Below are 17,716 nucleotides of genomic sequence, written 5' to 3'. Positions count from 1 at the left end.
CACTTGGCTTCAGTTGCTAGTTGCTCTCCCTCTATTATAGATGATCAATGGCTTATCAGTAGCCATCAAACTCTATTCTCCCGTTAGCTACTATTCCATTCATATGTTTCAAATACCTACCACATAATACTTTCACTATTAGTGCAACCCCTCCACTAGTATATCCTTCCCAGTTCAGCCTATTGAAAATTATAACATTGGACCACTATCTTCTGCTGAGGATGGCTGAACTCTCATCTGTCACCAGTTATGGGGCTCTCATTATCACTTTGGTAGTGACTGATTCAGCTCCAATTCTAACTTTTTGCCTGCTCCTTCAGATTACTGATACTAACAGCAATTGCAGGTTGGCTTCTCCTGAAACAAACTTCTGACAGAGTTTGAATTGCAAGATGTTTATCAGGGATCAAAACCTGTGAATGGAAGGAGAAAAAAGTTAGATTGGGAAAGAAAGAAGTAAAACTGTGAATCCAGCTTGACAGAACCCACACCAATGTGATGAAATTCTAGAGAAAGTACTGTTAGAGTTGTCCCATACTAAGGCAAAATGTCCAGGCATTTATATTCCTGCCTACTCTGTCACCTGATGGGGTCTGTTCCGGGAATAGCATGACCCTGGGTAGGGTGGCGCTCTGCAGCTGTGGCTGACCCTGAAATAGCTAACAGCTGAAGTCTGTCTGCTGACTGAATTCCTTGTTTTTAGGCTGAACATTCTTCCTTTATGAGATCTGGGTGACCCATCTCTGTTTCTACCTTCCTGGAACAACCAGATTTCTCAGGGCGAGACTAGCAGTGAATAATTGGAGCCAAGTACAAATACAAAAAAAGGAAATTTATGTGTTCTCTAAAGTTATAGTAGAAATGGTAATAGAAATCGACTCGTATCTGGAAAACCCAATGATCTGTGTGGTGAGTCCAAGTTTCAGTCGTCGGGTCACTTATGACCTTGGTGGAAATGAATTACAGAGGGTATGTAAGAGCAGAAGTCAAAGGGCAGCCAGCCAACTGAGGTCTAGGAAGATATAAGAACATTTTCTCAGACACTCAATCTGTCATTTAGTATTCACCCTTGCCTCAATTCATCTCTCTCACATCCCAGGAATAAAATACCGTCCATTCAAGTTTGATATTCCTATGACTCTTTCGCAAAGAAATACCCTTAATTCCTTTCCATTCTAGAAGAAAGTTCTAATTACTCAGCACCTGAAAGAACTTACTCTCCTAGCTTTTCTACCTACAGCCACACTCTTAGAATTATTTGTCCATTTATTCATTTGTTTAAAAATATTCATTGAGCATTTACTCTTCAAGGCACTATTCTGAAACCTAGGGATATAGTGTGGAAAAAACAACAAAAAGCATTCCCATTTTTATAGTTGTGGATGAAAATAATCCATAACCATCCATAAGTGAAAATTTTGGTGAGTTTATTCTGAACTAAAATGTGAGGACCATGGCCCGGGGCTTTTCTTCCCGAAGGAAGAAGGGGCACCAAAGTAGTGGGGTGTACAGAGTGGTTATATACCCCTATAGAGGATGTTTCACATATAATTGAAATGCCCCTTTTATAATAGTCACAAGACTGCTCTGTCAGCACAGCAATTGATGGACACAGGAGGTAGTAGGTCTGCTGTCTTGCTGGACACAGCGGGGTGGCAGTTCTGTTGTCCCAAGCTGGGTTGTCACAGGTGAACACAGCAATCAGTTCCTAGCCTAAGGAAAGATGCTTATCCTTAAGGAAATGCCAATGTGGTGGGAAGTTGTACCTTTATCTTAAGGGCATTTGTTCTTGCCATAGTAAATGTTTAAAGCAGATATACAATGCATGCTCAATGACCATGTGTGGCCCTTTTGGAAAAACAAAGTCAGGCCGAACTATGTTTACACCAAATGGCTTCCTTTTATACTCCAATATACCTTACTGCTTGCTATTTCTAGTTGTCATAGTCATAGGAGGTAAACTAACTCAATGTTAGGTAATGGTAATTGCTTTGAAGAAAAAGCAGGCTACAGAGAGAAACTGGATGAGAAGAGAGATGAGAAATGAAGAGAAAATGAGAAAGGAAAAGAGAAAGCTTCTGAGGTAGAATCCTGCTTTTCTTGTTCCAAGAATAGAAAGTGGACTGAGTGAGGTGGTGAGCGGTAGAAGAATCCAGATCTTTCTATTAATCCATTTCATTGTGCTCTTATGAAGCTTAAATGAGTTAATACTCTTAAAGCACTTTGAAGAATGCCTATATATAGTATAGATCTCCAGTGACTAGATTAATGTCCTGTGGCAACTTTTATATGGATAAATGTCACCTCTTTTCTGAAATACCTTGAAAGATTCCTTGTTGGTTACAGAAAGAAGTTCAGACTCCTTTGCCTAATGTTAAAATATTTATGAAGTTTGGGTCAAAATCTATTTTTCTAATCTTATAATTTGAAATTTTCAACCATCAATGTGGATTACCTTTGTCTCTCAAAGATGCTGTCCAAATTTATAGCTCTCTATTGCAGCATAGACACTCCAGTCCATGTCATTTTTACTAACTTATAACTTAGCCTCTCTTTGAGATTCATCATGTCCAAGAGACTATTTCCAACACTGGCTACAATGATCCCTCTCTCCTAGTAACTCATGGGCAAATCACTGAGTCTCTAGTGCAGTTTTGTACCCAGGCTCCCTGTCTGATTGTAATCTCTCTGAAGCAGGCTCTGTTTTAGAATCTCAAATCTGCACAGTGCTATGGAGTGGTGCTCATTACGCAGTAATTGAAAAAAACTGGTATTTCAAATTGTGTGTGGGTAATCCCAAAGGGAGAGAGAGATTTATTTTTGCATTACACTTGACTCAAAGTCTCCAAATTATTTCTCATAAAATAACTTTAATATCTTCTCTTTGGGACTGGTCTCCTGAGCTTCTGGTTCCTTGAGGGAGTTAGCTCCAATTTACACAACAGGCTTTTAGGAAAACCTCTGCTGTATGAATGCAGAATTGAGTCAATGAAATCCTTTTGAAATTGCTATTGAAATGCATATGTTTCAGGATGGTACAATATGTTGTTTATCTTTCTGGATATCAGAAGAAGATGAGAAGAATGACAAGTCATCATTTGCAGAGTAATTCATTTTCATTCAGGGCAAATTAATTTTGCAATTCACTTTGCCATAAGCAGGCAAACAATCTAGGGAATATTTCTTCAGACAGGTGAGTTAAGTGACTTCCTCAATTGCCTTTAGGAGGCCAGATATGGAAAATGAGTTAGAAACCTGGGAAAATATTATCTCTAAGATTATGATGAAGAATGATTTGGAAGACATAATATTCAGTCTGTGTCTTTTGGTTTAAATGACACAACTTCAATGTACATTTTGGTGGAATTCTGTATTTGGAAAAGAGATACTGAGCTGTACTATGAGATTTATAGGCTCAGAGAATGTTCCAATTAAGAACCATTGACTTCTGTGGGTAAATTTCTTCACTTTTTCTAAATTGGATAGTATAAGCAGAAAAGAACTGACTGAAATTGTCATACCTTTCATGCCCATAGTCACATCAATACCTGAGATCATGATTTTTCTGTATTAGAATCTTTGTTTTGAGTACAGCTGGGGAAAATTAGTGTAATATGTATTTCCATAGTCAGAAACTATTGTTTTCACACAGCCTTTCAAGTTGAATACAAAATTTGAAATATATAATAATTATCACTGATGGATATACTTCATCACTTTTGTTTACAGAGGCAGTTAGTTGAGATGATAGATGTCTATATTCTAGTTTAACCCTTATAAAATTTTTTCATATCCTTAGTTTATGACACATAAAATGCTTTGTTTACGTCTTCCCTGAGTAATAGATAATACAAATATATATGATCTGTAATGTATTTCTGAGTTTAGATAGTATGAAATTCTTGAAACATTTCACTACTAATGTGTAGTTTTTTCTGACTCATCTTAAATTTCACCATTCTGTCTTTTTTTTCCAAGCTCCATTGCCTCTGAGACTGTAGCAGGTGAGTGGCTTTTTCACTAATGTCCTGTTAAGTAAAACTGTTTTCAAGCTTTCTTTCCAGGAAAGAATGTTGTTGGATTTCAGTCAATGCTTCTCTATGGCACATCCATTCACGTTTTTGTGTGATTGTGCTACTGGAATCAGGATGATTATTTCAAGATCCAAAGTGGATGCCTCCCTCCCCCTTCTTCTTCTTGTCCTTCACCTTCTCCTTCCTCTTCCTCTGCTTCTGCTTCTGCTTCTGCTTCTTTCGCATTGTTCTCACTATCCTTTCCTCTCCCTTCTCACTCACTTTTTTCCTAAAAATACTTTTCATTTTGAAATTAAGATTCACAAGAAGCTTCAAAGATCATACTTAGAAGCCCCACACATCCTTCACCACATTTTCCCCAATGGTTACGTCTTACGGAGCTATACTATAACATCAAATCCAGGAAACTGACATTTGGATGATAAGTTCATATTCTTCTCTTTAATGTTTAGCTTTGTTTAACTAATGCCTCAATCAGTAGACGGAGCTATTCAGTCTCTACAAAAATCTCCATTGTGCTACCCCTTTATAGAGTCAACACGACCTCCTTCCCACCATTCCTAATTACCAGGGACCACTCACTTGTTCTCCAATCTATAATTTTGCCATTTTGAGAGTGTTATATAAGCAGAATCATAGAGTTGTCAACTTTTGAGACTTTTTTTAACTCAGCCGAATACCCTTAGATACATCCAAGTCATTGTATGTATGATGTTTTGTTCTTCTTTATTACTGAGTAGTATTTCACAGTGTGGATACACCACAGTTTGTTTAACCATTCACCTGTGGTAAGACATTTGATTATTTTAAACGTTTTGCATTAAAAATAACTTCTATTAACGATATTATATAGGATTCCGTGTGCATATAAATATTCATTTTTCTGGTATAATTGCCCAGGAGTGCTCCTATCATCCTTAAAATATTTATATTTCTCTCATAAGTACCTAATAACTCTAAATGAATCACAACACTTACTCAATATTTAAGACCTGATCTATTCTTTGATGGACTTAAACTTCAATGTAGTTCAATGAAATACATGAGAATATACACCATGGATAAGAGGGAACATAGGCATTTTGGAAAAGGAGTCACAGAGGTTATACTGTTGAGGATTTTGCTAACTTCTAACTTTTCTTGTCTCCACTTGCCCTCTTTCTTTAGATATCAGAACTTACTCCTTAGACAGCTCAATTACTTATTGCTATAGAACCCAATGTTATCAGAAGCAAGTCACATCCCTAACACCTGTTTGCCCTTAATCTGCTGTGAGAATAGGTATTAGTCTGAATTCATTGAATTATCACAGTGCCTTTTTCAATGACGTGCTTTTTAAAATATCCTTGGTTCAAAGGTAAATATTTTTAGAAATATAATCTGGTGCAGTTAGAAGACTTGCCTTAGATAATCTCCAATGTTAACTTCTAGGTTAAAATTCTATGATTCTATTCCAAAATCCCATTTCCAAGGAAGAAAGTGAAGGGCCCTGTGAGGTATAGTGGCCTGCTGAGGATCACACAAATATTTTTCAGATAGATAGCATGACTGCCAGGGGTAGAACTCAGGAGAGTTAAGTCTCAGGCTATCCTATTTAACTTAAAAAAATAAAAGTTAAATACAGATTTAAAATTAAGAGGTCTTTAATTACGATTAGACTGCAAAGAAACTTCTTTTTCTTTCTCATGACAGATTAAATCAAAGAAATGGATTGTGGAAATCAAACTTTGGTGATTGAGTTTTTTTTCGTGGGTTTAACAAATCACTTCCAGCACCAGGTTGTTCTCTTTGTGGTATTTCTCTTGATTTATCTCATCAGTCTTCTTGGAAACTTGGGAATGATCACCCTCATTTGGATGGACTCCCGACTCCACACTCCCATGTACTTTTTTCTCAGCCACTTGTCGTTTGTGGATGTCTGCTCCTCTTCAGTCATTGGTCCCAAGATGTTGACTGACATCTCTGTGGAGAAAAAGGTAATCTCTTTCTGTGGTTGTGCTGCCCAGTTATGGTTTTTTCTTCAGTTTCTTGTGACTGAGTGTTTCCTCCTGGCTTCCATGGCATATGATCGATATATGGCCATCTGTAAGCCACTATTGTATATGCTCATTATGTCCCAGCCAGTCTGTGTGGAGCTGGTGGTAGGACCGTATACCATGGGTCTTTTAATTGCCACAACCCATACGACTTTTGCCTTTCATCTGCCTTACTGTGGCCCCCAAATCATCAATCACTTCTTCTGTGACCTTCTTCCAGTTCTCTCCCTAGCATGTGCAGATACTCAGGTCAATCAATTTCTACTTTTCATCTTGGCTGGAGTTCTAGGAGTACTCAGTGGTGCCATCATCCTGGTCTCCTACATTTACATTGTCATTGCTATCCTGAGGATCCACTCAGCTGATGGGAGGCACAAGGCCTTCTCCACCTGCTCTTCACACCTGACAGCTGTCTCCATGCTTTATGGGACACTCTTCTTCATATATGTACGTCCGAGTTCTAGTTTCTCCCTGGACGTCAATAAGGTGGTTTCAGTGTTCTACACATCAGTGATTCCCATGTTGAACCCCCTCATCTATAGCCTGAGAAACAAAGAGGTCAAGGATTCATTCAGAAGGGCATTTGAAAGGAAGAAGTTTCTTATTGGTAAGTAAACTTGAATACAATTGTTAGAACAAATTGAGAGTTAATAGGTTTTCAAGATGCAAGAATATGGGTTGAGTGTTGGGAGTCCTACTTTTATGTTGAGATACATATTTTATTACTCTGTGTCATTGAAAAGTCATGCATTGTATTTAGGTTATGATTTTTTCATTTTGATTTTCTCATTTCTCATTTAGCAGGAATGAGTTTTAGAATTTTAAACTGAGATGAGTGGATTATTGAAACTCAAAACTTTAAAGGATGTTCTCAAGATTTATGACTAGGATATGAGGTCTTTTTAAAGTCCTAAATGAGTGTTAGAACCAGTGATTTAATAGTACGTCTGGTCTGCTTACAGGGTGTTGAGATATCTCAATTGTCTTTGAACATGATCTTTTCTCTTTAAACATAAACTATTAAAAATCTAGTATGGCCCAAAGGCAAAAACTTCCAGTTAAAGGATAAATAATTTCTAGGAATGTAACGTACAGAATTGTAGCTATTGTTTACAATACTTTATTTTATATTTGTAAGTTGTTAAAAGAGCAGATCTCAAAAGTTTTCTTCACGAGAAAACAAATTGTAGCTACTTTAGGTGGTTCATCTTAACTAAACTTTTTGTGGTAACCATTTTGCAATATATACATGTATCAAATCGTTATTTTGTACACCTTGGACTAATGCAATGTTCTGTGTCTATTACATAGTATTAATAAAACTGGAGAAAAAGTGAATTATTATTTAGTTTTTTATTGAGGTAACATTGGTTTATAACTTTATGCAAGTTTCAAGTGTGTACCATTATATTTTGACTTCTGTATACTACATCATGTTCACTACCAAATCTAGTTGCCATTCATCACTGTTCAATGTCTCCCTTTTCCCCTTTTGCCCTCCTCCCGTTCCCTTATCCTTTGTTAACCACCAATCTGTTCTCTACATCTATGTTTTTGTTTGTTGTCATTGTTTTTCTATCTTCCACATATGAGTGAAATCTTAAGGCATTTGTCTTTCTCCAACTGACTTTTTCACTTAACATAACACCCTCAAGGTCCATTCATGTTGTCACAAACAGTAGGATTTCATCTTTTCTATGGCTGAGTGGTATTCCATTATTTGCATATACCACATCTGCTTTATCCATTCAACATGATGGGCACTTAGGTTGTTTCCATATCTTGGCTACTGTAAATAATGCTGCAGTATAGGGGTGCCTATATCTTTTTGCATTAGTGTTTTTCTATTCTTTGGATAAATATCCATAAATGGAATTGCTGGATTATATGCTATTTCCATCTTAATTTTTAGAGGAATTTCCACACTCTTTTCTGTAGTGAGTGCAGCAATTTACATCTCAAACAGCAGTCTATGACAATTCTCCTATCTCCAAATCCTTTCCAACTGTTGTTATTTCTTGTCTTTATAGTGACAGACAGTCTTATTGTGTGAGGTGTTATCCCATTGTGATTTTGATTTGCATTTCTCCAATAATTAGTGATATTGAACATCTTTTTATGTTCTTGTTAAAAAAGTGAATTATTCAAGAAGCATGTAACCATAGCACTCTCTGATACTACCTTTGCATTTGGAATAGACATTTTACAAAGGCCTTTTCTGTCCCCTATACTCTCTGCTCAGAGTAATAATTTGTTGGGATTTTGCCACTGTAATTATATGATTTTTGCTTTTGAAGTACAAAAATGTATTTCAGTTCTTTAATAAAGTGTTGGTTATTAGCATTGTTATTTATTGATTTTTATATCATAGATAGGACATTAATACTATTTTTATACATAATGACCCTGACAGCCATGAGGAATTTATGGATTTCTAAGACCTCATATTTGTGTCCCACACTTTTGTTTTCCCCAGGTACAATATCCTTTCAACCATAATTGGGTGTTTTATTTTCTGGAAGATAGCAAGAAATCCAGGAAATAAGAGGACAAACCATGTTTTGTACAATTGTAAGATTCACTGAGATCCACACTGTCTTATTTTGAACGCCTTCTTTAAAAGGTATTTAAATTTAGTCCACTGACTGTAAGGGAAACAGTGTATTTTTATATTGAAATTTTTTATTGACATTTTTCAACTGAATCTAATACCCTTGGATGCATCCAAGTTGTTGCATGTATCAATTTGTTTCTCTTTATTACTGAATAGTATTCCATAGTATGGATATACCACAGTTTGTCTAACCATTCACCTATGGTAGGACATTTTGGTTACTTCAAATGTTTGGCATTATACATGAAGCTTGTTTCAACAAAATTGTACAGGTTTATTTGTGTGGACATAAATATTCATTTCTCTGGGATAACTGCCCAGGGGTGCACCCTGTCATCTTTAAAATATTTATATTTCTCTCTCAAGCACCTAAAAACACTAAGTGGGTCACCCCACCTATTCATTATGTAAGAACTAGGCTCTTCTTTGATGGACTTAAAACTTTGATGGAGTTTGACTAGCTTAATGGAGTTTGACTGGATAAGAGGGAACATAGGCATTTTGGGAAAGGATACACAGAGGATATGCACTTTTGAGGATTTTGAACCCTGTTACAAAGCTACCTTGTGTTATCTCAGCTTTCTCTCCTTCTTCAGACATCAAAAATATGTTTTAGACAACTCAATTAAATATTCCTATAGAATCTAAGGAGTTGAGGAGGAAGTTACATCTTGAACACCTGTTTACCCTTAATCTGCAGTGAGAATAGGTATCAGTCTGAATTCAGTGAATTCTCATAGTACCTTTTTCAATGAAGTGTTTCTTAAAATATTTTTTGTTCAAAAGTAAATAGTTTCAGAAATATAAGCTGGCACAATTAGAGAACTTGTTTTAGATAATCCCCAATGATCGCTACTAGATTAAAGTTCTCTTATTCTATTCAAAAATCCTCTTTCCAAGGAAGAAACAGAAGACCCCTATGAGGATTAGTGACTTACTCAGGATCACACATATAGTTTGTAGATAGACAGCATGATGCAAAGAATAGAACTCAAGAGAATTAGGTGTCAGGCTATCCTATTTAACCCAAAAAAATAGAAGTTAAATGCAGATTTAGAATTAAGAAACATTTACTTATGAATTAGTTGCAAAGAACATTTTTTTTCTTTTTCTCATGACAGATTAAATCAGACAAATTAATTATTGAAGCCAAACTTTGGTGATTGAGTATTTTTGTTGTGGTTGTTTTTTGTGAGCTTGACACATCACTTCTAGCGCCAAGCTGTCCTCTTTGTGGTATTTCTCTTGATTTACCTCATCTGTCTTCTGGGAAACTTGGGGTTAATCACTCTCATTTGGATGGACTCCTGGCTCCACACACTCATGTACTTTTTTCTTCATCACTTATCCTTTGTGGATGTGTGCTCCTCTTCTGTTATTGGTACCAAGATGTAGACTGACATATTTATGGAGAAAAAAACTTTCTTTTTCTTTGGTTGTGCTTCCCAGTTATGTTTTTTGTTCACTTTGCTGTGACTGAATGTTTCATCCTGGCTTCCATAGCATATGATCGGTATATGGTCTTCTGCAAGACACTGTTGTCTACACTCATTCTGTCCCAGTGGGTCTGAGTGCAGCTGGTGGTAGGGCTTTCTACCATGGGTCATTTTTTTTTTTTTTAAGATTTACACCTGAGCTAACATCTGTTGCCAGTCTTTTCTTCTTCTTCGTCTTCTCCCCAAAGCACCCTCAGTACATAGTTGTATATTCTAGCTGTAGATCCTTCTGGTTCTGCTATGTGGGATGCCACTTCAGCATGGCTTAATGAGTGGTGCTAGTCCACACCCAGAATCTGAAGTGGCAAATCCCTGGGCCACCTAAGGAGAGTGTACAAACCTAAAAACTCAGCCATGGGGCTGACCCCAGGGTGGATCTTCTAAGTGCCATGACCAATACATCTTTTTCTTTTCACCTGCCTTACTTTGGCCCCAATATCATCAATCACTTCTTCTGTGATCTTCTTCCTGTTCTCTCCCTGGCATTTGCAGCCACCCAAGCCAAACAGGTTTTACTTTTCACCTTGGCTGGGGGTCTAGGAGTTCTCAGTGGTGTGGTCATCTTGTTCTCCTACATTTTACGTTGTTATCAGTATCTTGAGAATCTACTTTGCTGATGGGAAGCACAAGGCCTTCTCTACCTGCTCTTCACACCTGAGAGCTGTCTCCATCCTTTATGGGAGACTCTTATTTATCTATGCATGTGCAAGTTGTAGTTTCCCCCTCAACATCAGTGAACTTGTTTCTGTGTTCTACACGGCAAAGATTCCCATATTGAAACCCCTCATCTAAGCCTGAGAAATAAAGAGGTGAAGGATTCATTCAGAAGGGCATTTGCAAGGAAGACATTTCTCATGCATAGGAAAATGCAGATGCCTTTCATACTAAAGATTGATATTTAAAGATATGCAACATAGAAGAATATGGGCTTTGTGTTGGGAGTCCTACTTTTATGCTAAGATTCAATTTTTCTTACTCTCTGTTATTGAAAAGTCACACAATGTCTTTAGGTTACAATCTTTCATTTTTGGTTACTCATTTCTCATTTAGCAGGAATGAGTTTTAAAACTCTAAACTGAGATGAGTACATTATTGAACCACAAAACTTTAACAGATATTTTCAAGTTTTGTGACTAGGATTTGAGAGGTTCTTTGTTAAATCCCAAATAAATGCTATAACCTTTGACAACATTACTTCGGTTTTGTGTACAAGGTGTTGAGATCCCTCAATTGTCTGTGATCTTGGCCCTCACTCTTTAAACATAAACTGTGAAAAAGTGCATTATGGTTCAAAGATAAACATTTCTAGTTTTAAGATAAATAAGTTCTGGGGATGTAATATACAGCACGGTGACTATAGTTGACAATACTGTATTGTATATTTCTAAATTGCTAAAAGAGAAGATATTAAAAATACTCTTCACAAGAAACAGACATTAATGTTATGACCTCACACACACAAAAAAAGTGTAGGGGCCGACCTGGTGGTGCAGCGGCTAAGTGCGCACGTTCTGTTTCCGCAGCCTGGGGTTTGCCGGTCCGGATCCTGGGTGTGGACATGGCACCGCTTGGCAAGCCATGATGTGGTAGGAATCCAACATATAAAGTAGAGGAAGATGGGCACGGATGTTAGCTCAGGGCTGGCAATCCTCAGCAAAAGAGGAGGATTGGCAGCAGATGTTAGCTCAGGGCTAATCTTCCTCAAAAAAAAAAAAAATGTAGTGGTGTAAGTTGGTTAATGTTAACTAAACTTGTAGTAATCATCTTGTAATTTACATATACATCAAATCATTCTGTTGGTCACCTTGGACTAATACAATGTATTATGTCAATTATATAGTATTAATACAACTGGTAAAAATTGAATTATCTTTTTTCTTTGAGGTAATATTGGTTTATAACATAAATTTCAGGTGTACATCATTAAATTTCAACTTCTCTATATACTACATTGTGTTTAGCACCAAAAGTCTAGTTGCCATCCATCAGTGTACAAAAGTCCCCCTTTAGCACTTTCACCCTCCCTTCACTCCTTTCCCTTCTGCTATCTACCAATCTGTTCTCTGTTTCTATGTGTTTGTTTTTTGTTGTTGTTTTCTATCTTCCAGATATTAGTGAAATCATATGGTATACGTCATTCTCCATTCATCTTATTTCACTTAGCATAATACCCTCATGGTCCTTCCATGTTGTCAAAAATGGCAAGTCTTCATCTGTTTTTTTTTTTTTTTTTTATGGTTGAGTGGTATTTCATTGTGCATATGTATAACATCTTCCTTATCCCTTTATCTGTCTATAAGCTCCTAGGTTGTTTCCATCTTTTGGTTGTTTTAAATAAAATTGCAATGAACATAGGGGTGCATATGTCAATTTGAATTGGTGTTTTTGTGTTCTTTGGATAAAGACCAACAAATGGAATAGCTGGATCATATAGTATTTTTATTCTTAATTTTTTGAGAAATCTCCATACTCTTTTCTATAGTGTCTGTACCTGTTTACATTCCTAGCAGCAGTGTATGAGAGTTCCCTTTTCTCCACATGCTCTCCAATACTAGTTATTTATTGTCTTTTTAGTAATAGCCACACTGTCAGGCATGAGGCAATATTTCATTGTAGCTTTGAGTTTCATTTCTCTAATAATTAGTGGTGTTGAACATCTTTTCAAGTGCCCGTTTAAAAAATGTACATTATTCAAGGAATATGCAACAACAGCATTCTCTAATATTACCTTTGTGTTTGGAGTAGACATTTTACAAATGTCTTTAATATCCCCTGTACTCTCTGCTCAAAGCAATAATTCATTGGGATTTTGCCACTCTAAGTGCATGATTCATGCATGTAAAATGTGGAATACATTGCAGTTCTTTAATAAAATGTTACTTATTACTATTGTTATTTATCGATTTTTATGTCATAGGCAGGACATTAATTCTATTTTTACAGTTAATGAGCCTGACAACTATGAAGAATCAGTGGATTTTCCATGACCTCCTAATTTAGTCTCATACTTTTATTTTCTCCAGGTACAATATTCTTTCAACCATGAATCTGCATTTTATTTTCTGTAACATATCAACAAATCCAAGAAATAAAGGGATAAACTATGTTTTTGTACAATTGTAAGACTCACTGAGACCCACATTTTGTCTTATCTTGAAGGCATTATTTAAAAGGTGTTTAGTTTTGGCCCACTGACTTTAAGGATGTGAATATTCTCTAATGCCCTGGAATTTTGTTTTTCTTTATTTTGCTTATTTTTCACCATGTTTTCTGCCAGTTTTGGTGTGTATGTTGGATAGTTTCTTGGTCAAAATGCTATTCAATTCCAAGGAAATGAGAGTCAAAGAATACTACAACCAATAATAAACCAAAAAGATTTTTACATATGCCTTTTATGTGCCTGACATAATTTACTGTGTGTTATTCACATTGAAAGGAAAAGCCCTCATGGAATTTACAGGCTAGTGGAATAGAAAGACAAGTAAACAAACACAAAGATTAAAAAATGTTTGTAGGGGCTGGCCTGGTGGCACAGCAGTTAAGTTTGCCGGTTCTGGTTGTCAGCAGCCCAGGGTTCACCGGTTAGGATCCCGGGTGCTGACATGGCACAGCTTGACAAAAGCCATACTGTGGTAGGCATCCCACGTATAAAGTGGAGGGAGATGGGCATGGGTGTTAGCTCAGGCCCAGTCTTCCTCAGCAAAAAGAGGAGGATGTGCAGTAGTTAGCTCAGGGCTAAGTTTCATCAAAAAAAAAAAAAAATTTGTAAATCCATAGCAATTTCTGTGACAAAAATAAGCAAGGAACCAAAATACAGCGTAAAGGAGTATATTTTATCAAGGATAGTAAAGAAAAAACTCTTTAAAGAAGGTAGAAATTATGAAAGATAAAGAAATTCTGTTCATTGTATGGTTTTCCGTGAAGTCTGAATGTCACTATTTGGATCATAAAAGGAGAAAGGGTCCTGCAGAATAGTAACAGGCACTTCTGGATATTCCAAAACAGAGGGAAAAGTTTTGAAGCTAATTTTTCTGATTCTCAGGATAATTTTTTAATTCATTTATATGATGTAAGTGTTTTGGAATTGGAGGATGTTGAAAGTAGGAGGACATTATGTAATGTTTCATTGGGAGAAGGAATTTACTATGAACCATATGACTACTAATAAAAATGATTCTTCTTCTGAACAGATTAAACTACTCATTGCTTTTTCACCAAGTGACTCTGCTGCATAAATTAAGACCTTCCTAGGCACTGAATGTTAGAATAATTGTGATCTGTTTCTTAGTTACTCCAAGTCCCCATGCGCCATGAAAATAAAACAAAACAAAAAGCCAATGCAGATTATCTTGGTAGTCTTCAACAGCGCTATCTGATTCCTTTAGAAAAACAAAAAATCGCTGCTTAGGGTGCACTACCCTGAAATGGTGTGTACACAATCCAGAGGCTACCTCTGTGGAATTTGTTCAGTTATACTTTCAGTCTTATCTGGCTTTTACATTTTCTGTTTCCTCAAACTGGAGCCATGTTACAGTTCACTGTTTACCTCATGTAAGTCACTGCTCAAATGTCCTATCATCAAAGAGGCCATCTGGACCTCCTTACCTAAAATAATTATCTGTCTTTCCATATTTCAACCATTTATCTTTTTTCTTTATTATTTTTGCTGCACTTAGAAACACCCAAATATTTTTACTTGCTTGTTTATTGTGTTTCTCTCCGGACAGAAGATGAGATGTATGAGAGAAGGACGTCTTGTGTTCATTACTTTGTGCTTAGCACCACAGTCATGCATGTAATCCATGCTCAATATATATTTGTTGATTGAACAATTAATATATGGTCAATGCTACATTCTTTATTCCGTGGAAAGTATAGTTTGACAGACATAGTTTCAATGATCAACTCTGGCTATGTTTTCTTGGATGAAAGGTGTATCTGCAAAATGCAAAAATTCATCAGAATTGAATGAACATGCATAGGTACCTAAAGACATAGAGCTTGGCTTGCAATATATAATAAAAAATTATAACTTTTAAAGAATGAATTGATTTTTTTTCTTTATAATTTTATTCCATATATCGCTATCTGGCAGTTCTAGTGATAAGATATCAGAATGAGTTTTTTGGTAAAGCCTCATGTTTTGCATTTGTTCCTTGTGATATGTAGTTTTCCTGTTATAGACACCGATTTACTCTATTTCTGTTTATAATAATACCCTGATTTCCCTTTGGAGACTTATCTCTCATGTACAGATTTCAGTCTTGGATGGATGTAACTGAGGTCCCTGCCTCCCACAACAAGGTATCGGTTTATGATGTAAGCTTGAAATATTTCTCTCTGGATCTTGAGATGTAAGAAGAATGACAATGATAGAAAACTGATTGAATCTCCTTCATTTCAGCTAAAGTTCCCTGAGTAGATGGACAGTCACTGCCACCAGGACGCCCAGGTGCCCTCATCCTTGTCCAGTTTAGTCTGTTCTCTCATTGGTACTGTGAGCCATGTAATATACTTCCTAGGAATTTCCTATTTCTGTTGCTTGCAACCAAGGAACTCTGATATATTGTCCAATTTTTCTTTGCCTACAAAATTATTCAGTGTTCATTTTGTTCTTTAATAATTTCTTCAATAAAATCTCAGTTTAGAATTGATTTTTTAGCATACCCCAGGAGAGCGGAATAGATTAAATTCAGGTATTATTTCTACTTAAAGTTTAGTTTAGGATCTCAGTCATTCTTAAATGATTCTATTTTGATGATCAGTTAACAGAATTCCATTTGCTGAATAATTCTGATAATAATTAATGCTCACTAAACTTCCACAGTGTACCAGGAAACATGTTATATGCTTTGTAGAATTATTATCTCTGATCTCTATAGTATTATAGATTTCCACACAACTAGTATATTATCACAACCATTTTAAAGATGCATGTTCTCTTGTAGTCATTTTTTACTATTGAATTAAAAATCACCACAAAGCTACTAACTTAAAAGTACACAAATTTACTACCTCGCAGTTTCCATGGGTGAGGAGTCCACGTCCATCATGGCCTGAATCTGCTCAGCATCTCACGAGGCTGAAATCCACACGTTAGCAGTCTTGGCTCCTTTCTGGAGGCTCCAGGGAAGATTCCCTATCCAAGCTCATTTGTGTGTTTAACAAAATTCACTTCCTTGTGATTGTAGGGCTGTGGTGACCATTCCTTGCCGGCTATCAGCTAGAGGCCTCTCTCAGTTCCTTAAGGCTGTTGGCATTCCTTCTCATATGCCCCCTCCATCTTCAGACCAGCAGACAAACATCTAGTTCCCACATTTCAAACCTCTCTGAGTCTTCTGTTCTCAGCTGGAGGAAGCTCTGAACGCTTACACGTCATCCAGGGTAATCTCCCTCTTCTAAGGTTAACTGTACCATTTAATATAACATAATCACATGAGGGATGTCTCCCAAATTTACAGATTCCAGCTACTAGGGTAAAGATTAGAGATCTTTGCAGGACCAATTTAGAAATTCTGCCAAGCACACTGATGCTCACAGCATATACAGCTATCACAAAGACAAGTAATCAGAAAAGGGAAGTGTTGACATCCAAGCTTGTTCTTGCTGATGTATGATGTGTGTGTGACTGTGTGTGTGTTTTCTTTCCTGGGCCTGTATTGTTTATATTTTGTGGGTGTTTTTCTGTTTGTTTCCACGTTAATACAATTATTTAAAGCACTGATTAGTGTAGAATATGTATTCTTTTATAATAATGCTATTATCATATATTTGCTGAGGATCTACTCAATCATAGACACTGCTCTAAGTGTTTTGTAAACATCTCATTTAATATTTTAGCTGCCATTTGTGGTATGACTTATTAGATCCACTTTACAGCTGGGGAAACTGAGGCTTCAGAGAACTTGAGCCACATACCTCAGATCAGGCATCTGCTAAATGGAGGAGATGGTGTTTGACCCCACTCGGATTCCGCCAAATACTGATTCTTTTCATGTAGCCAGGGTAAGGCCACTTAGCAGGGACAGCATATCATTCTTTTTTTTCTCTTTAATCTCTCTGGATTCACATATGTTTATTCTTCTAGAGAAAAATGAGGACAAATGATTTAGAAAGTTATTACGTAATAGGATAATTGCAATAAGATTTTCTAAAACTATGTAACTAAAATGAGTTTGGGGTAAAGTTATCAAAGGTAATCACTTCTGCTCTCTCATGCAGTGTACTTTGGAAAGAGGGTATTTGCAAATGGATAAATTGATTCTGATAAGTAGCTTCTGTCCATTTTAGTGTATTTCCATTTGGAAATACTGATACACTTGGAATGAATTGGTTTGACAACAAGGTTCTTTCTGTATAATTAGCATGCTCAATTTCTCAGCAACGCAGGAAACAGAAGGATATATTTAGGGGGCCTTTCATAATGTCAGTTCAATCCATTAAGGTATAATCCTTGACTTATTACAGTTTTGTTTTTTAGCAAAAGAAATAATGCACAAACAAAGAATACCGTATTTTGGCATTTCTAAGTGACAG

At 36.4% G+C, this 17,716-nt stretch overlaps 1 protein-coding gene and 1 pseudogene across 1 annotated transcript; both read left to right on the top strand.

Moving 5' to 3' along the window:
• The first annotated feature begins 5,740 nt into the window (after positions 1–5,740).
• On the top strand, positions 5,741–6,685 carry LOC103567157 (olfactory receptor 5G25-like). The gene has a single exon (XM_008543770.1). It carries the CDS (start codon positions 5,741–5,743, stop codon positions 6,683–6,685), a length of 945 nt encoding a protein of 314 aa, XP_008541992.1.
• A 1,785-nt stretch (positions 6,686–8,470) lies between these two features.
• LOC103567156 (olfactory receptor 5G25-like) lies at positions 8,471–11,082 on the top strand (annotated as a pseudogene).
• Positions 11,083–17,716: the final 6,634 nt, after the last annotated feature.

This window comes from Equus przewalskii, chromosome 11, assembly GCF_037783145.1.
Source record: "Equus przewalskii isolate Varuska chromosome 11, EquPr2, whole genome shotgun sequence".
NCBI lineage: Eukaryota > Metazoa > Chordata > Mammalia > Perissodactyla > Equidae > Equus > Equus przewalskii.
The sequence above is the reverse complement of the archived record's forward strand: the minus strand, read 5'-3'. Positions and strand labels throughout refer to the sequence as shown.

What these genes read in the sequence shown, in the direction of transcription:
- LOC103567157 (XM_008543770.1), top strand. Translation starts at nt 5,741, where the DNA reads ATGGATTGTGGAAATCAAACTTTGGTGATTGAGTTTTTTTTCGTGGGT.